Source organism: Sapajus apella, unplaced genomic scaffold (genome assembly GCF_009761245.1).
Source record: "Sapajus apella isolate SASKATOON/1434 unplaced genomic scaffold, GSC_monkey_1.0 scaffold23, whole genome shotgun sequence".
Classification (NCBI taxonomy): Eukaryota; Metazoa; Chordata; class Mammalia; order Primates; family Cebidae; genus Sapajus; species Sapajus apella.
This window is the reverse complement of record NW_022436963.1, coordinates 2,668,963-2,689,905: the sequence shown is the minus strand read 5'-3', so window position 1 is coordinate 2,689,905 and position 20,943 is coordinate 2,668,963. Positions and strand designations below refer to the sequence as shown.

At 35.9% G+C, this 20,943-nt stretch overlaps 1 protein-coding gene across 2 annotated transcripts in view; it reads right to left on the bottom strand.

The window, feature by feature from the left end:
• The window catches only part of DOCK3 (dedicator of cytokinesis 3), a 664,292-nt gene that overhangs the window by 273,636 nt on the left and 369,713 nt on the right, over positions 1 to 20,943 (bottom strand). For both annotated transcript variants that reach the window (XM_032290004.1, XM_032290005.1), the window contains exons 6-7: positions 16,979 to 17,127; positions 6,135 to 6,219 (exon numbers count right to left, since the gene is read on the bottom strand). In XM_032290004.1, the coding sequence (XP_032145895.1) occupies positions 6,135 to 6,219; positions 16,979 to 17,127 (234 nt within the window). The remainder of the gene's footprint in view (positions 1 to 6,134; positions 6,220 to 16,978; positions 17,128 to 20,943) is intronic.

Sequence of the window (20,943 nt, the reverse complement as noted above, 5' to 3'; positions counted from 1 at the left end):
GCAAGTGCCAGGTGCCTCTACTAAGCCAACCTGATGCCACCCCCTGCAACCTCTAGTTTTGAATCCTGACTCACACTTTTATCTGTGTATCCATCATCTGAAAAGTAAGTATAAAATTTTAGCCTAACTCAACTTCACAGAGTTTGAGCAGATTGACTCAACATATTACCTATCATACAGCAAGTGGCTGATAATTATTATCCATAATAGGTATTTTTATTATTAGTATAATTGTTATTTTTTATAATTAGTTATTATAGAAAGTCATTCACATTTAGAAGTAAATCCTGGCCAGGAATAATGGTGAATTTACAAATGTTCAGTGCCTGGTGTTGTTAAACTCAACAATGAGAGATTTCATCCTGCTTCCTTTTGGACCCTAGCAATTCATTTGTTGAATTGCTCCACATTACATGGGTAAGAAGAATTGTTGTGGCAGTGAAAGAGTTTCCACTTCTTTTCTAAACATATATATTTAATCCTACATAAAAAACAGTAAAATTAAATATTAATTTAAATGTGTCTGACCAGCTATATTTGCTTATTATTAAATATCCATGTGTATTATTAGCAATATTGCTAATTGAGTATTGATGTTCATTCATAGGAATATATGTTCCCATGATATATATGAAATACAAAAAAATCAAGTCTCCACCAGCTGGGCAAAACATCATATAGAATGTATATGCACAAAAGAAAAATTCACATATAAAACAGGTTTTTAAAAAGTAAAAAAAAATTCAAGCATTCAGAAACAAGTCAGGTTTCCTGTGGTTTACTGACCATATCTCACTGGAAGGTTACTAGACTAAAATAAATTTCATTGTTTTATTTTACATCCAGGAGCTGCACTAAGCCATTTTTCTCAAGTAGATTTACTGTTAACCCATTAAAAGGACTACCAATCTTGGTAGTCATAAATTTTCAGTTAGAACTACATATGGAAGAAGTTTATAAAACAGCTAATTTCAGTATGAAACATCCCTGTTGACAATAACAAAACCCATTTTTTATTTCAGTCATTAAATTTTGAGAGAACTATTTACTCTGAAAGCACATCACATGGGCAGCCAGAAAAAGGCATTGGAACTGGCATTCTGAAACCTCTTTCATGGCACTCTTATCAACTAGCCTTCAGCTGGCCAGCCAATACCTCCCTTTTCAGTGTAATCATCACCTCTATTAGGGTTGTAATGCATTATTTCCATGTTTGCCACCTAACTCTAGACTTTGCACTTCCAGGGAGCAAAGTACTATCTTATTTATCTTTATATTCCAAGTGCCTAGCAATGTACATCAAAAATATAAATTAATTAAGAAATGCATGGAACACATTACTGCCTCTGCCAATTTTTCCCCAGTGGAGAAGTCATTTTTAGCCCTATAAAGTCTCTTGTCCATTTAGTCTACAGAAGTCTAGCAATATGGAAAGAAACTATGCAGCTTTGGATATGCTAGCCAACTGCATAACAAAATTAATTGCCTGCTACGTATGTTTGGGATTGTGTTAAGTATTGTGAGTCTTACAAGGAAATAAAGGAATATCTAGTCAGAATCTATGAAAGGATGAAGCTATAAAATTATTCTTGATTTTTAGTAAATAGTCTAATTGATTTATTACAGAAATGAATGTATAAACATTGAGCTATTAAAAATATTAACTAACACAAGAAGACAACAGGCAAACACAATTCCCAATACATGCTAATGTGGACACATAATAACGAAGCAGGGGGCTGTAATGCGAGCATTCTGTTAGATCTTGCCACAATTTAGAAACTCTCATGTAATTTTTGAGTGCCACATTTCACAAAGATGCATGGCTAATTAAGATTAACGAAACTAGTTTGTGGTACCTTTTGAAATACTTTTTATTTTTGGCAGCACCAATTCTCTGTTGTTTAAAATGGATGTAGAGTTGTTATGATGCAGAACTGAAGAGCTCTCAGGACTTCCTCTGGTTTTCATAATCAAGAGCGCAAAATCCTGCTAATCGCAGTGGCTCATGCCTGTTAGCCCAGCATTTTGGGAGGCCAAGGTGGGAGAATCACTTGAGCCCAGGAGTTGAAGACTAGCCTGGGCAACATGGCAAAATCTCATCTCTACCAAAATAATAATAATAATAATAAAATAAAAATTAGCTGAGTGTGGTAGCACACACCTGTACTCCCAGCTACTTGGGAGGTTTAGATGGGGAGATTGCTGGAGCCTAGGAGGTGGAGGTTGCAGTGAGCCGGGATCAAACCACAGCACTCCAGCCATGACAACAGAGAAAGACTCTGTCTCAAAACAAACAAACAAAATAAAACAAACAAAATACAAAATCCAACTGTGTATTTAAAGGGACTTCTATAAATCATTATTATTCAACATTTGCATGGAGGCTTCATTTTTTATTTAAAAAATGCTGTGAGTGCCAACTTTAAGTATAATCTTATTCATATAGGGTTTTTTCCCTAAAATCAATGTCAAGGAGTATTACAATCAGAAAGTTTCATATAAAGTCTTTATAATTTCCGGTAATATGTTAATACAAAAATGTTCTAAAAGGATATTTCTTTGAATCTTGAACTTTTAAGATTTAACCAAAACATTTACTGTGCAATTTAACATATGAATCTTAAGTGGTTTTTAATAAATTTGTGGACTCTTATAATTGTTTATCATATCTAATTATTTGTATAAAAAAGTAAATACATGAGACAAAAAGGAACTTTAGCAGAAAATAAAATAAAGAGGGCTTTCGTTGAGACAGAATCCCTTTCCCAGATGATACTCGGTAGGCCTTTTAGTTTACTCCTTCATTTTAATAGGAATAACTTACTCTTCAGTGGTTTCCTGAAAATAAGTTAAAGAGCATTGTAATTATTGTTGTTTTGAGACTCTGAGTAACCAAAATTCTCTTTAGGTGACTCTCCCACTTGATTTATAATGTGGCTGAGTAAATATAGAATTCTGGGTTGAATTTTATATTCCCTCAGAATTTTGAAGATAATGCTCTTGTGTTTTCTAATTTTTAATGCTGCTATCAGGAAGCCAAATGTTTTTCTTACAACAAATCCTTTGTGATCCTTTTGTTCTTGGAAGTTTTAACCTCATCTCTATCTCTAGTGAACTGAAATTTCATAATTACATTAGGCCCCTTAAATCTGGAGACTCATATCCATGTTCTGAGAAAGTTTTGAATATGATTCCTTCAGTAATTTTCTTTCTTTGTTTCTTTATTCTATCTTCTGAATACTGGGCTTCCTGAATTGAATCTCTAAATTTTTATACCTGTTCTCTCCTACTGTTATTTAATTTGTTGTTGTTCTGTTTTCAGGGAGATTTTTCTCTATCTTCTAATCTTTATTCCAAGTATATTCCCATTATCTGATTTTTAATTTTGTAAAGCTCTTTGGATTGTTGTACTGTTTCCTAATTGTTTTCTCCTTTATCTCTGTAGACAGCAATCACCATTTTCTTCTGCTGGGCTGTCTCCTTCTTCCAAGTTCCTTCCATATGTTGTTCATTTTGGTTCCTCTCTATCTCTGTTTCTCTTTTTTCTCTGTCTGCCTCTCTCTCTTTTAAGATTCAGATTTGTTGTATGGATATTGCAAAATTGTGAGGTCTGGGCTTCTAGCGTACCCATCACCCAAATAGTGAACATTACGTGAGAGTTTTGTCTATTGATGCTTGGTTGTCAGGAAGTGCTGTGTGGCCACTGGGTTTTACCATATAAAAGTCTGGGCAAGGAAGTGGTCATCTAATTCAGTCCTACAGCTTTATATACCATATGTAATATGATGGCTCTAAATCTGTTTTATCTGAAGTTCACTGATGAGCTCCAGACTTTCAACATCTCTGGTGGGATGTCTAAAAGGCATCTCAAATGTGAAAAGAAAATCAGAAATACAGATCCTTATTGCTTCACTCTTCAAACTGCTTCTTCCACAATGTTTCCCATTTTGCTTTTATACAATTGGGGATGTCAAAAACACAGGTATAATTCTTTTCTGGCCTTTCTCTTTCTTGTGCACAAGTATGCCAATTTAATCTATCAATGACTACGGTTCTAACTTCAAAATATGTTCAGAATCTAAAAACTTCTTACTGGTTTCACTCTTCCAGCTATAGCTCACACCACTGAAATTAAGATCTCCTGCTTGAATGACTGCTCTCTACTTCTATTCTTGCTCCAGTCTCCTTTTTCCACACAGCAATCAGAGGTATCTTTTTAAAAAGCAAGCCAGATCATGTGATTCTTCTGCCCAATTACCTTCACAAGCTTACTGTCACACTAAGAATAAAATCCAAAACCCTTACCAAGAAAACAGTAACCTCCAAGCCACTATTCCAAAGAGAATTCTTATTTTCAAACTCTCATTCTCTCTTCACTTTCCATATCTAATTGATCATTGAAATTTATCAATTTTAAATCCAAACATCTACATTCTTACTGTATTTATTCTCCATTGCTGCCTAGCCATTTCTTACCTGAATTACTACTGTGGGTCTCTTTTCTCCCTCATTCTAGTCTTTTGTATTTTATATTCTCTATAGACAGAGTCAATGTTTGAAACTAATATATGCTTATGTCACTCTCATGCTTCTTCCAGACTACTGGATAGAGTCCAATTTGAGAAATAAAAAGCTCTTCATGGTCTGACTTTTGCCTCCTTCTTGGCCTCACTCCCATTCACTAACATGAGTTAGTGGTACTACATGCCAAAGTTATGAAATATCTTAGTTTCCTGGAACAGCCGCTTCCATAGGCTGTGTGCCTTTCTGGAATGTCTTTCCTTCTCTTTTCCTGCTTCCAGAAAACAGTCACTGCCTCTAAGAGCATCAGTGTATACTTTAATTATGTTATGCAGCACATATATGCCAACTGTTTGACTGTGGTCTATTGATTCCACTACAGTAGAGTTTCTAACATAGGTTCAATGCATGGGTGTTAGAGGAAGCATCAGGAGAAACTATCCATCAATTCTCTAAAACTGATTATAAAACTTCGTATGCAAAGCATACTTATATTGTCCTGGGAAAAGTTTCACCTGATCTTCTATGCCGCAAAAGGCATTAGGAACCAATACCCTAGATAGTGAGATTCTTTAGGGAATATAAAAGTCTTGTTCATACTTTCTGATTTTTAAAGAGATGGGTCTCACTTTGTTGTCCAAGCTGCTGTCAAAATTCTGAGCTCCAGTGATCCTACCACTTCAGCCTCCTGAGTAGCTGGCTGTATTTACAGGTGCATGCCTCCACATCCAGCTATGTTTAATCTTTATATCTCACACTTAACCTATTGTACTGGGTACAGCATAAAGCAACTGTACACAATTGCTTGGGTATACTAGTAAGTACACATAAGCAAATATGTAGAAGCAATTGAAATGTTATTTGTATATTACTTAGACAAATATCCTTAGGTCCTTGTCCAGGCAACATAGTTGGTACCCTCTAGGTTCCCTAAAAATATTATGTTTTCTTAATCAGATTCTAAAACTTATAAATACCACCAATATGTACTCATCAAATATATACTCTTCTAAATCAGTTCTTATCCAGTCTGTTAGTCTAAGCATAACTGTCACCACCTAAGCTTTCTTCTGTTTATTTATTTTACTTTAAAATATTGTACCCTTCAATTATTTACTTTGCATCTAGACTATAAAATGTCATCTTGATTAGTTGACCCAATAGATTTTTATAATAACCAACAGACAGCTAAGTATCTATCAGGCTGTGACTCTCTAGAAAGACTGGTACATTATTTCCAGGCTCAATTTCTGTAATACCTAATAATTGACTCTTTCCAGCTTTAACTACTTTCTCCTTTAAAAGGTGAGAGTAAAGAGACATACCTTTAGCTATGCTGCAGGCTGAAGGAGCTCTGGTTCACCAGGAAAAATCAACAAAGAAGTAACACTTAGATAATCTAGTAAGCCCAGTATCCCTATATTGGAATCCCATTTGGAAAGCTAGTGTGATATATATAGATCAGGCCAGAATAAGAAATATCACTTAAATACACTGGGAAAGAGGCAAAAAAAATTTTTAGCAATATAGTTTTGTAACATTAGAGAAAATAAACAAAATAAAAAAAATGAGGTATGCAGGAACAAACTACCTCAGGTTAGGTTTCTTACCATCTTATAGAGATCTGAGACACTAATCTGGTCCGAGTCCACTACTTCAAAGTCCTTCCGAGGTACCAGGTCCAGGCCCAAATGTCTAGTAAAGAGAGAGACCACACTCAGTATGTCATGTATTTGGATTACCTATCTCTCTTTATGTGCCTGAGAACCCCTATCTGCCGCATCTCGTGGACAGAGGATCAGACACCGTCCCACAGGAACATGCCTTTATACAGCAACACCTAATTGTGTTCACTTTTGGTTAAATAAATGAGGCTAGGGATTTTAAGGCTGACACAATTCCAGTTCAGGCAGATCTACTCGTGGTGGTAAATCATTCAGTATCACATTGTATCAGCATGCTTGAGTTCCCTAAGGATAGGTTTTCTTTAGATTATTAATAAGTCAGTTTATTTTTCCATTTCTCCCCATCTGACAAATATGCTCAAGGTAAAATTTGCCTCTTAAAAGTTACTAAACTCAAAGAGATGTATCTTTTTTCTTTATTCACTTATTTTATTTTTTATTTTTATTTTAAGTTCTAGGGTACATGTGCAGGATGTGCAGGCTTGTTACACAGGTGAATGTGTGCCATGGTGGTTTGCTGTACCTAACAACCCACCACTTAGGTATTAAGCCCAGAATGCATTAGCTATTTTTCCTAATTCTGTCTCTTCCCCACCTATACCCCCAAATAGGCCCCAATGTGTGCTACTCCCCTCCGTGCGTCCATGTGTTTAAAAAGGTGTATATTTTGGCTAAGTTTTATCTCATTTTCAATTTAATTAATACTGAACTGATAAAGACCTAGCTATGTATTAGCACCAATATTTTAAGAAACATTAGATAAAAGTTTAATCAGTGAGTACTACTAGTCAAGAAAACAGTATTTGGAAGATCATTGGGGAAGGAAGAAGAAATGATGGCAATTAATGATTGACTGGGTGGCAGTATTAGGCAGTAGAAATAACTCTGGACACAGTCAGAACTTAGGTTCAAAATGGTATGTAATTTATGGTCAATAAATGTTACCTTTCTCACACTCTAAGACAACAGCTCTAAACCAGGAATTCAATGGAATTTACAGGGTTGTTGACCTTGGAAATTGCTTATGACACTGGATGAGTTTGTGTGTGTGGGTTCATTATAAATTTTTTCTGAGGAGAGGGTCTATAACTGTCATCAGAATTTTGAAGATGCTCTGTGACCACCCTCCTCCAAAACAAGGGTTATGAATTATTGTGTCTGGCAAAAGCATCTTAAGGGATTACAGAAGAAATTTTTTTTCTCTTCAACTAGACTATGAACTATTTTAGAACATGCTAGCACAGCTAAATCTGTAAGCTCTTTCTCTACATAAAACTCGTCACTGAAAATAAAATCAGGTGCACATCCAAAATTCAGATTCATTTATAATTTATGCCCTGTTTATAGCAAAATACCTGATAAAATTACACTGCAATAAGATTGATAAAATAAAAATGGAAAACCAAACTTATATGTAGAAGGTATTATAGAAGCAAATGTACTAATAGTATATACTAAAATGATTACTAGGATTAAGAAGTAAAATTTAGATGTATACTTTCTAGCAGGCAAGAAAAAAACATTTTCCTATTAAAGAATAAAAACTTATGCTTTTCTATTAGTGTTTTTTTTTCTATTATCCACTAATTAAAAAAACCACAAGTTTTTAAAGAGAAAATTTTTTTTAACCAAATGCTAAAAATAACCCACAGTTTTGCATAATGAGAAGATCAGTAATAAACTTGGCCTTATCCACAATGGTTTATAATTTAATGATAAAACTATGGCAATTGAAGTGAATGTATTTAAATCTATGAAATTTTACTTTTCTACGATTGGTATCCTGACTTCTTATGTCACAGAAACACTCCGTTCCATCACCTCTTATTAGCTATTCTTTATTTACCTGAAATAATTTCAGGCCTTTGGCTTCTAACACTTACAGCATGTAAAGGCAGCAGTGTTCATAAAGTGCAAGAGAGAGGTGCAGTACATCCCTTCTACTACCCCTCTTCTTACAAAAAGTAACTGACATTATAAAGACAATTTTGTACATATAATCTCAAATATTTAAAATACTTTTATAGGGTGTGGAAAAATAGTGGAAAGATCACAAGAATGATATTAGCATTTGTATTAGAAAACTAAAATAGTGATCTTTAAAACACTTTCCAAATTTTCTGTAGTCACACTAAACTTTTTAGAATAATAAAAAATGAAGAGACAACATTTCATACATATTATTTAATCATCTGAGGTCTCAGAATATATGTGGAATAGTCTATAATTATGAAACAACAAAAATAACAACAAATGAGTAAATAATATAATAAAAACAGATGTTTTTATGGACAGGTGCAGTAGCTCATGCCTATAATCCCAGAGCTTTAGGAGGTCAGGAAGAGATGACTGCTTGAGACCAGGAGTTTGACACCAGCCTGGGCAACTCAGTGAGACTCCATCTCTAATAAATAAATAAATAAATAAATAAATAAATAAATAAAAATTAGCCAGGTATGATGGCATGTGACTGTAGTCCCGGCTACTCAGGAGGCTGAGGTGGGAGGATCACTTGAACCCAGGAGTTTGAGGCTGCAGTGCATTATTATTGTGTCACTGCACTGAGGCCTCAGTGACAGAGTGAGACCCTGTCTCAAAAAAAAAAAAAAAAAAAAGTTTTCAGCTGGGCCTGCTGGCTCACGCCTATAATCCTAACACTTTAGGAGGTTGAAGTGGGTGGATCACCTGAGGTTGGAGTTCAAGACTGGCCTGGTCATCAAGGTGAAACCTGGCTCTACTAAAAATACAAAAATTAGCTGGGCGTGGTGGTGTGTGCCCATAATCCCTGCTTCTCAGGAGGCTGAAGCATGAGAATTACTTGAACCCGGGAGGAGGTGGTTGCCATGAGCTGAGATCATGCCACCACACTCCAGTCTGGGCGACAGGGCAAGAATCTGTCTAAAAAAAAAAAATGTATCAGATACAATAGTTTAAGAAAAATCCAGATGGCATCTAAGTCATTAGGTCTGGAATTGAGTGTATGTGTTCCTCTGTGGTAGTGCACCACACAGTGATGGCCGTGTCTGGAGACCGGCATTATTAGAACTCTATCGTAGTATCATGGCACAACTAGCTTGCTTGTACACCCCACAGAACTTTCTGAGGAACTATCATGTATCCTACCAACAGTGTTAGACATAGAGAATACAGTAGCTTTGAGTCATGCAAATGTTCATATTCTTCATGTTAATCCTCTTGAGAGCAGAGTGCTTTTCCTCTCCTAGAAGTAACCAGAGCACAGTATCTTTCAGTTTTGTAATTTATCTTGAGAAATAAGAGAATAATTAATGGGTGATCTGGTAAAAACCAAAGAGTTCCTCCTACTAAGACCATCTTTTTTTTTTTTTTTGAAATGGAGTCTCGCTCTGTTGCCCAGGTGGGGACTACAGAGGTGTGAGCTTGGCTCACCACAACCTCCGCCTTCCATGTTCAAGTGATTCTCCTGTCCCAGCCTCCCAAGTAGCTGGGACTACAGGTATGTGCTACCATGCCAGGCTAATTATTTTTTTTTTTTTATCAGCTGACACGGGGTTTCACCATGTAAGCCAGGAAGGTCTCGATATCCTGACCTTGTGACCTGCCTGCCTCAGCCTCCCACAGTGCTGGGATTATAGGCATGAGTCACTGCACCTGGCCTAAGCTACCATGTCTGGCCCCAAAATCATCTTTAATGGAGAAAGGATAGTTTGCAAAAGTTATATTAGCAACTGTCCTCATTTTAAAAAGGTAGAGATGTTGCAGAGTAAGAAGCAATACCTGCTCACTACAAACTTCACTCTCAATAAGAGGCTACTGGCTATTTTTTTCTATGGTTTACTCCAAAAATAGTGAACATCGAGTGTAGGGAATAGTCAACATGATCACTATCTTCACAGCAAAAGATGCATTGCATTATATTATTCAGGAGCATGGGTTCTGATGTCAGATCACCTGGTCTGTATCTTGGCTACTCCACCAAGCCACATTGTCTAAAATCTACTATGATAGGCTGTTATAAGGATTAATCCACATAAAGGACCCAGCACAATACCTGGCATTGTGAATTGCTACTGTTGTTTTAATTATTATCCCTATGTTACATTGTTAGCCAAAATATGGCTTAAAGTATAGGGGTCGTGATCAAACAAGTATGATGTCTGAATAAAAAACTTTTTAAACAGATGAACACAAGCAGGGGGCAAACGAGCTAAGTTTTCAGAAATGGTCTTACCAATTGTTTAGGTAAACAGTCTTCACAAAAATACTTGGTCTTCTCTCACCCATCATTGAGCATTCATTCATTAATTCCAATAATTCAACAAATACATATTAGAACCTACTCTGTGCTAAGCTCATATTGAACCTAGGGACATAGCAGCTAGTAAGGGACATAATCCTGACCCAATATTCTTTCAGGTGGAGCTCTCTGAGGCCCTGAATCTCTATTTCTTTTAAATGCTCTATATTCTATTTTGTGCTCAATTTTACCTTTTTCCTCTCCTCATCTGAACCACAGAATATAGAAAATAATCTGAAGTTAACTAATTATATACAATGGATACTTTAAGGCAGTGGTCCCCAATCTTTTTGGTACCAGGGACTGGTTTCATGGAAGTCAATTTTTCCACAGATAGGGGGAGCGGTGTAGGGGTAGGATGGTTTCAGGATGAAATCGTTCTACCTCAGATCATCAGGCATTAGATTCTCATAAGGAGAGCACAATCTAGATCTCTTGCATGCACAGTTCACTATAACAGGATTCACGCTGATTTGAGAGGAGGTGGACCTCAGGTAGTAATACTGGCTCACCTGCAACTCACCTCCTGATGTGTGGCCTAGTTCCTAACAGGGTTCTGCAGCCCAGGGGATGGGGACCCAGTATTAGTTGAGAAGAGATGGAGATGTTAAGATCTCTTGTGGGGCAGTGCCCTTTTCTAATGCTTATAGTAAAAACAGCATACAGATAAGAACTGTACTAATGAAAACATAGCATATTTATATTTATATAACATATAAAAAGATATAATTAATAGTTACTACCCTTTATCAAACATTTACTTGGGCTAGGCACTTTATATATATCATCTCTAAGCACTTTGGGAAGTAGATAGTTTTAGACCCATTTTATAACTGAGGAAGCTGAGGCTCACAGAGGTTAACTAAGTGGCCTATAAAAGGAATGGAGCTGGGTTTGTCTCAAGCTGGGTTGTTCTCATTCTGAACCTATGGTATTTCCATTATACCTGCTGTCATTTTACAACTAACTGTGAAAGTTATAATAACTACTAATAACTACAAGTGATTATAAAATCTATTTAGTCATAATTGTTTGGAAGATGATTCTGCATCAAACATCAATCCAGAAGGAAACAGATATCAGTTGGTTAATGAGTGTCCACCAGGCATGAAAACAAACCCACTTTATTACTCAATATGTCTACACAGTGCCTACCAACTGCTGAGTGCAGGTTATAATGGTAAGCAAAAATGCTGAAAGTGTCAGTGTGAGTGTAAGTGTGCGTGTAAGTCAGTCGATTGAACATAAACTTGACAGGACTTTGACCATACATACTTTAAATGTAGCCAAGATATCCCACACTGTGAACAGGGCAAGACACAGTGAGCACACCCATACCACCACCAGGTAAGGGAAGAACCCTAACTGAGAAATCATTGAAAATTTCTGCTAATTTCAGGTGTCCTAAAGCTGGAAAATATCCATATGTCCTTATGGGTAAAGTACTAAGCGATAAACCTTTCTGGATCCTGTCTAAAAATCTACTTAGAGGAAATTCATTGGGGGATATTTTCTGCATATAACAAACTAACCTACTGCTTGTGTATCTTACTCCAGAAGCAATTCCCTTAATGAGAGACATATACTAAGTAGGAAGAAAGAGATATAGATGGGTTAAAATATGTAACAAGGTGATAAAGCAGAAAAGGGGAGGAGGAAGAAAAAATGACAGAGGGAGAGAAGAAAATAAAAGAACCATAATGATATAAAAGTGATTTATGTTAACTTATTATTCTAAGAATAAAATATTTCTTAGGTATTTTTCTAAGGCAGAGATCAATTAGGCTACGTGAGTTCTGGGTTAATGCAATTTTAACTTAGCTACTGTAGTGATGAAATCAGAGACAGAAGAAACAGCATCTTTAGAGAAGATGTTGAAACTATTAAGTTAAATTAAAATTACATCACTAGACAAATTATTTTAAAATTTATTTGGGGTAGATATAATTAACTGACTTATTCTCTATGTAAGACACTTGAGCATAGATGATGACTAATTTGGATACAACTTTATGCCTTCCTGTGTTGCAGTTCTTGAAAGTATAAGAACACAATGTAGTAAGTGCTGGTTTCTATCTGATACAGTTTAATAATTTTAGCTTAGGGAGTGTCTACATATAGGCCAGTAAATTTAAGTCACATAAGTTTAATATCTGAATATTTAAATGTTAGGCCAAATAATAATTCCTAATCTCAGGAAACAAAATAAATATGGTTATGTAGATGTGGAGAGTTCCTCACTAAATTAAAACTCTAAATGAAAGATTACAGGACCAGTTCAGTTTCTGTCCTTTCAAGCTCTAACTGAATGTTACTCAGATATACATCACAGTATATAACAGTATTCACACTTGCAGAACAGAACAAAGATCAAATAGCCCAATGACTAGAAATACTGGTAATAATGTGCCTGGTTTTAAGACTCACAAATAATTAGAGAGATGGTAAGGTTCTGCATAAAGTACATGGGCTTTGGGATCAGTTCTAGGTACAAATGCCAGCTCTATCCACCCACCATACAACACTGGGAAAAGTGTCTTTGAGCCTTGGTTTCCTCACTGGGTAAACAGAGCTCTTAACCTGGAAAGGCATAGCAGCATTTCATTATAACAGTGCATGAAGTGAGTCCATGTACTTGCCACAGTGATGCAGACATATGTAATTGATACACTATTAATAACTATACTAGTTGCTACAATAGATTCTGAAAAGGCAGAGCTATAATGTTTGTGTAAGAGCTTACAGAAAAGGCGTAAGAATTTAAAATCATATATTTAATTACATCAATTAAAACATTAAAGTACATTTAGCAAACACTGATTGTGAATCTACCACATATTAACATGTGCTAAACTTCAATATTTTATGGCATTTATAAAAATGTGGTGGAACAAAAAGTGTGGAACTATCAGAATAAAATGGGAACAATGGATATGGTCATCTGTTCCTATCTTTTGTGTGGAACAGCCTGTTTTACATAACCTAATGCTATGAAATAACTTTGTTTTTACAATATACCATCTTTTCTTTCAAAAATAGGCAGAAAAATGTTAATGTTAAGAGTGAGCTCAAGGAGGAACCAGACAGAACAGTCCTATCAGTTTTGGTGCAATATGTCTTTTCCTTTTAAGAATGACAGACCTGCAAAGTTCTTATTTATGTTTTTAAGTGACTATATTTTCCCCTGAAGGAAAGGAGGAAAAAAAAAAAAGGAAGAGAAGGGTGGAGGGAAAAAAGTGCAAGGGCAAAAAAGGAAGAGAAGGGTGGAGGGAAAAAAGTGCAAGGGGAGGAAGAAAGGAGAAAAAAGGAAAAGAAAGAAGAAAAAAAGGAGAAATAGAAAACAGTTTTTTTAAATAGAAAAAAGAAAGGAGAAAAAAAGAAACAGGAAAGAGGGAGAAGAGAAGTGGGGAGGGGAGTAGAACTGTGTTTCTTACTTTTGTTTATTAAAATAAGCATATACATACCCCTCCAACACACACACACACACACACACACACATACACTTCAATGAGAAAAAGTTAGTAATGTAGTTGGAATAGCTCTGTAAATTACTGACAGTTATTTATAATGCTCTGAGCCTTTTTCAAGTACAATTTGAACTTGTTTCTAAGCTATCATTTATATATTTTCAGATTTGATTGTAATATCAGATTCATTTGTTTTTCAAGTTATATAATAAAGAGGTTTAAGTACTGATAGTTCAGAAATAATTCTATTTACTAGAATCTATATAGTTGTGCTTAAACTGCAACATAATGAATCACACATTTATTAGTGTCCTCAGTTCAAGTGTGACCAATTTACTTGGCACACAATAATGTTATATTTGCAATTACTGTATTTTTATCATTGACTCAAAAATAAAAACAGTGATACCAGTTTATAAATTAACATGTTTGGGTTTAAAGAGTTAGAATCAGTAGCTATACTGTACATTAACAGACTATATTTTACTAAGTTTTTACTGCCCAAAGTTAGATTTAGAGAACACTGATCTATGGTATGCCTAAATTCATGCTACACACCATTATAGAAGGTAGCCTGTGGTATGTTCCAAGCAGGCCTACTAACAGTCATGAGAGATACAGTTAAACAAAACAAACAAGGATAGGATGTTGTGGCTTTAAAAAGGTCACAAATAACCAATTTAGGGTTATATTTTCTCTTTTCTACTGATGAACAATGCCACTTTGGGTTTGATTCACTGTTTATTAGATTTCTTGTTGTCTCTTTCTGATTTATTCTTCTACTTTGCAGGAGCACATCCTCAAGTCCTTTTTTAATAAAGGGGTCATGAGAGGTAACTTTTGCACATCCCTGAATACCTAAAAATGGCTTATGGTTTTATTTGCCCTCTCACTTAATTAGATGGCTAGGTTTTTTTTTTTTTTTTTTTTTTAATAAAACTCTGGCTGGTAAATCATTTCCCCACAGAACTCTTGAAGAAATTATTTCGTTATCTTCTAGTACCCAGTGTTAATGATAAAACTTTTGAGGATAGTATGACTCTCACTCTTTTGTGAGAGGAACTGTTTTTCTGTCTAAAATCGTTAAATGGTCTTCTCTTCATTACTAGAATATTAAAATATCTTAATGTGCCTTGCTGTGAGGCTGTTTGTTTGTTTTGTTTTCCCATTCATTGTAAGTATTTGATGGGGCTCTTTCAATCTTTTTTTTTAAATTGCATTTTGGGGTACATGTGAAGAACATGCAAGATTGTTGCATAGATATAACATGGCAGTGTGATTTGCTGCCTTCCTCCCCTTAAGATTCCTATTCTTTGGCTCTGATAAATTCTCTATCATTCCTTTAGAATTTCCTCTGTTCTTTTTCTGGAAGGCATAATGTTTAATATCAGACCTCCCTGGGTAGAGCGTTTGTATTGAACTTCTTTCCTCAAGTATTTCCTATATATTTATTTTCTTAGAGATTACATAAAATTTATCTTCTCTGAGTATTTTATTTTGGAAGTTACATTCTCCATTTCTTTTTATATGGCATCTTATTCTACATAATGGGTCTTCTAGATTCTATTTGAGGATATTAAAGTGTTTTTGTTTCCAAGTACTTTATCGATCTCAATTTGCTCTAAGGACAGGTTACTTTCTTTGGGTCCAGGTGTTTTGTTCATCTTGATCTCTCTCTTTCCTGTAGAAGGGTTTCTTCAAACATCTGGTGATACTTGATTGTCCATTCAAACTTAAAAGATAGCAGAAGAAATGTAGAATTTTTTTTGTACATGGGTAGGTGACTGGCAAGTTCCCCTCTTTCTGGTAAGTGGCAGCAATCTGCTCATTATATTTTAAAGTCCTTAAATGCCAGAATGTGGAGGGTTTTGCAAGAAAGTCCCAGTTCACACTCCTATTGCCCAGTTTTCCCCCAGATGGCTGGTTTTTGTATTTGTTTATCTAAAGAAGAAATACCTCACCAGGCTTTCTCCTCATTGACTGGGGTAGGCAGTTCCTTAGTCACTCTTTTAAACCAAGTCATTTTTAAAGCTTCAAGGCCTATCCCACCTTCCATGATTCTGGGAGCTGTGGGGCAGACTGACTGTCTCGTTAACTAAGGTTTCTTCCACATATACTAGGCTTCCTCTGTCATAAATCTTTCACCTCCTTTCCGGCTTCCAGAAATGGGCACATAGGTCTCATTTATTGGTGGGCCTCTCCCATTCTTTTTGATTTCTATCATTTCACTAATGTGTTAAAAGGAAAAGGAGCTAAAGACACATACTTAAATATACTTAAGCTATTTGTATATTTTAAGTAGGAGGCAACCTGGTTACTTAAAAGTTCAATGGACCCAATTTTAAAAGAATGAGACAAAAGCACCTGAAATTTATATCAATTATAAAATTATATCAATTATTATATCATTTATATAATATATCAATTACATCAATTATTAAATTGAGGAAGAAAGAAATTCAAATACTATCTACAGTAACTTCCCATACCAAAGTCTTCAAATTGTACTTGTATGGCAATAGCAAATCATAGTCACCACATAAATGTAAGACTATTACTGAATAATAAGGTAGTTAAAAATATTCTGAAGTATAAATGTAGCCAGTTTCCATTTGTAGGTTATGCTCATTCAGATTCACTGTATGGCTATAAAATGTAAAGGACAACAAATTCACATCTGAAGAAAGCACAAAGATATTTTTTAAGTATATTGTGATTAGTAGGTGTATAATCAAGAAATCTGAGGTCAAAGAAATTTAACTTCATCGGATAATCTAGTCCTATTATTTACCTCTTCTTTCCAGGAGCAAAAACAGAGGCTGAAAGAGGTTCAGCAACTAGAACCAGTGAGTATCCTTTGCTAACTAGGACAAATAACTGTTCCTAGCAAAAATGATGAAAGCTTAGTGAAGAGTATAATATTGTCTTTGAATCATTAAAGAGAAGCTTTATATAGGTGTGAACTCCCTGAGGACTGAGTTTTCATAACTGAAACTGAGAGGTACCCAAACAGTTTTCATACTTACTCATTACCCCAGTCCAGGCGCACGGTGATATGCCGCTTAACCTCCCGCACCTGATCCTGGGTCAGGTGACCAGACAGTAGCTGCCTTCGCAGGTCAATAAGTTCATTCATCACATGGCGTAGTTTGTAGAAAAGATCTACTTTGTGTTTCTGAAAGGCCATTTTTGGTGTCAGGTGAAATACAAAAGAGATATGGAAAAGGAATAAAAAGAAAAAGATAAATAGTTAAACTATGAAAGTGAACCACTAAGGCAATATAAAGAGGACCTTAATTTTAAAGTCTGAAAGTCATTACCTCCTTCTATCCAAAAATCTCTACATAGTGACATCTAACAAAGTAACATAATTGATCTGGATCATGCAGAAATAGCATTTATCTCTACTCATCCCAGATTATTAATTTCTTTAGTAAATCAAAGTTATTAAACTTAGAACTGAATGTTACACAGGAGCCCAGAGCTGTCTTCTCTCACAGAAGTTGCAGTTCACATATAAACAAAAATTTTAGCAATAACTCTGGTTTCTCCAGGAGGGATATCCAAGTTGGGAGAGGAAGAATCATCTGCCCTATTTTGAAGCAACTAAAGTTTCAATATAAAGCCATAGTCCCTGGAGTTAAATTCACTCCTGATTTCTAAGCCTCATCTAATTTTCTAATTAGCTTTTCCAAACAGTGTGTTGTCCCCTACCTCCCTCTAGCACAACAGATTTCCAGTCATTTCAGTTTAATAAAAATTGTCACCTTTGTAAGAGTTAAATGGAAACATCTTAACAAACTTAATTAAGGACATTATAGTGGTTTTAACCTTAAAAGTATAAAAATGTAAGTGTCATGAGAATAGATGCTTCAGAAAAAAGATGTAGTTAAAAATATTGTATAAATTAAAAAACTGAAGTGCTATTTGCTGATATGTGAAATCTTGATTTTAGAATCTAGGTTTCTGTATAATAATGAAAATTCTTAGGATGCAACCTATCTATAAATAATGCTTCCAAAGGTAGATTAAGATGTTAGTAAAATATCTATAGGAGATTTGCCCTAAAAAAGATGTTTGCCAAAATAAGCTCAAGTCAAAGTAGCTATAAATAAAATTAGCTATCCAGCAAATCACAAAACAGTAGAATCAGCTAGTGTTTTGAGGTAGTAGTGATCTTATGATTGAAACATTTGGAACATTATACTACTTAGAAATCATCTAATGTGACTTTTTCTATTAAGAAACAAGATCTCACTCTGTCCCCCAGGCTAGAGTGCAGTACTATAATCATAGCTTACTGCAGTCTCCATCTCCTGGGTTTGAGCAATCCTCCCAACTCAGCCTCCTGAGTGGCTGGGATTATAGGCCTGGCTAATTTTTTTAAAAGTTATTTTTATTTTTTTAGAGACAGGGTCTTGATATGTTTCCTAGCTGGTCTCAAACTCCCAGGCCCAAGTAATCCTCCTGTCTTGGCCTCCCAAAGTGCTGGGATTAGAGGCATGAGCCATCATGCCTGGCCCCATTAGACTTTTAAAGATCCACCTTAAAGAGAAATTATTTTTAACTAGAAGATGTTAGGAATCGTACACTCTTAACTTCTTCTTCTTCCCCTTTCTTTAGCTGATGAGCCAAAGAAGAAAAGTTAAGTGTCTTGATGGTACACAATGCTGGCAAAAAGTGAGAACTCACAAATTTCTGCCAGCTCAAAAACCAGCAAAGCCTAAGCAAACTATACCATCTGGAAAATTGGATCTTGAAGATTAAACAATAAAGGCAATGTGATATTTGTTTCCAACACATACATTTCTTATTGCTAAAACAAGGCCACCTGTTTAAGTGTAAAACAGAAAGTTTGAATTATTATTTTCCTGTCAAAGCCTATATGATAGTCTATTGCATGTATACATCCACAATCATTCATTCATCCAATTAACAAATGCTTGTGCAGCACCTGCTGAATACTAACACTTTGTTGTGATCAAGAGTCCCTGCTCTCATTTGTTCTAGAGAGCAGGCAATAGGCAAATCATTAATAATGGTAATATATTATACAAAAAAGAAAAATCAGAGTGGCCAACGGTAGGCTGGCTAGGGCACTGGGGAAGGTACTGCTTTAGGTGGAGTGGTCAGGGAAAGACTTTTTGGGAGGTGAACTTTGAGAATACAACTGAATGAAGTAAGTTGGCAACATTTAAGAAAACCCAGGAAGTTTTTCAGGCATGAGGAACAAATGCAAAGGCCTTGAGGTGGAAGTAAACTTGGCATGTTCAGGAAGAACAAAATCAGTGTGCCATGAGCAAAGTGAACAAAGGGAAGATTGCTGACGCAGAGAGGAAGCAGGGACCATATTAAACAGAGATCTCGTAAACCACGTTTAGGACTTTGGCTTTTATTCTAAACAAGATGGGAAGTCACTGGAGATTTGGAGCAGAAGAGTGATGTAATATGACTTAAGTCTTGAAAGCATCACTCTGAGTGCTCTGTTGAAGAAAAACCATAAAAAGGCAAAGAGGAGGGCAGGGATTCCAATCAGGAGGCTATTTAGTGCAAGAATTCATAGCATAACAGCTGCTTGGATGAAGGTAAGAATGGTGATATTAAGAAGGGAGTGGAGTTTTGGCCAGGCGTGGTGGCTCATGCCTGTAATTCCAGCACTTTGGGAGGCCGAGGCGGGTGGATCACGAGGTCAAGAGATAAGACCATCCTGGCCAACATGGTGAAACCCGGTCTCTACCAAAAATACAAAAATTAGCTGGGCATGGTGGCGTGTGCCTGTAGTCCCAGCTATTAGAGGGTGAGGGAGAAGAATAGCTTGAACCTGGGAGGCAGAGGTTGCAGTGAGCTGAGATTGCGCCACTGCACTCCAGCCTGGGTGACAGAGCAAGACTCTATCTCAAAAAACAAACAAACAAAAAAAAACTCAGCAGCAACAACAACAAAACCTTGACATGTTTTGTAGGTAAAGGTGCCAGAATTTGCCAATAGACTAGATGTGGGTTATGAACAGAGTAAAGTATCACTCTTGTTTTGTGGCCTGGAAAGCATATCTAGAAGAAGAAAACTAAGTTTAATTTTGAACATGCCAAGTCTGACACTGATTTCCAACATTCAGAGGTTAGGAAAGTGAGAAGTATTTAGCACAGGAAACTAAGAAGGAGTAAGCAGTGAGGTGAGAGGAAAAGCAGGAAACTATGTGTCATGAAAGCCAAATGAAAACTGGATTCTAAGGAGGACTCTATCAAATGCATTGGGGGGTATTAAATAAATATGGACTGAGAATTGGCCAGGAGATTTGGCATTGTGGTGGCTGTCACTGACCTCTACAGGAATAGTTTCAACAAAACCGTTGGAGTGAGTTCCAGTGAGACTGTGAGAGGAAAAAGGAGAAAAGTGCACAGACAACTCTCTTGAAGAATCTACAGTAACTAAAAGCAGAGAAATGAGGTAGTAGAATACAACTGTGTGGTTAAAGGAGGGTTTTTACAAAAAATATTTGATAAAATTTCAAGCTGTATTTTGAAGGGAGTAATTTAGTAGAGGGAGAAAATTTGATGATGTAGGTGTTAAATCCTTGAGTAGCCATGAAGAGACAGATCCTGGGAAAAAAAAGGGGAGGGTTTGATTTAGGTAAGAGGCTTGATACTCTGTATCACCTATCTATTTCCTCACAGAGAGGAAAGGTACAGAATGGGTAATGATGCAGGTAGCTGGTAGATGTGGCAATAAGAGAACGAAAATTTTCCTCTGTTTTATTCTCAGAGAAATGAAAAGCAACATCATCAGCTGAGAGTGAATAGAGTTGGAAGGGGTATTTCAGGTTTGAGAACAGAGAAAACAATATAAAACCGTCTCTTACAGAGCTGGTGACTCGAATTGACTGGAAAGTTAGTTCCATTGCTAGGTAGTTTTGAGATTTGTGAAAACTAATTAAAAGTAATATGTGTGTGTGTGTGTGTGTGTGTGTGTGTGTGTGTGTGTGTGTGTGTGT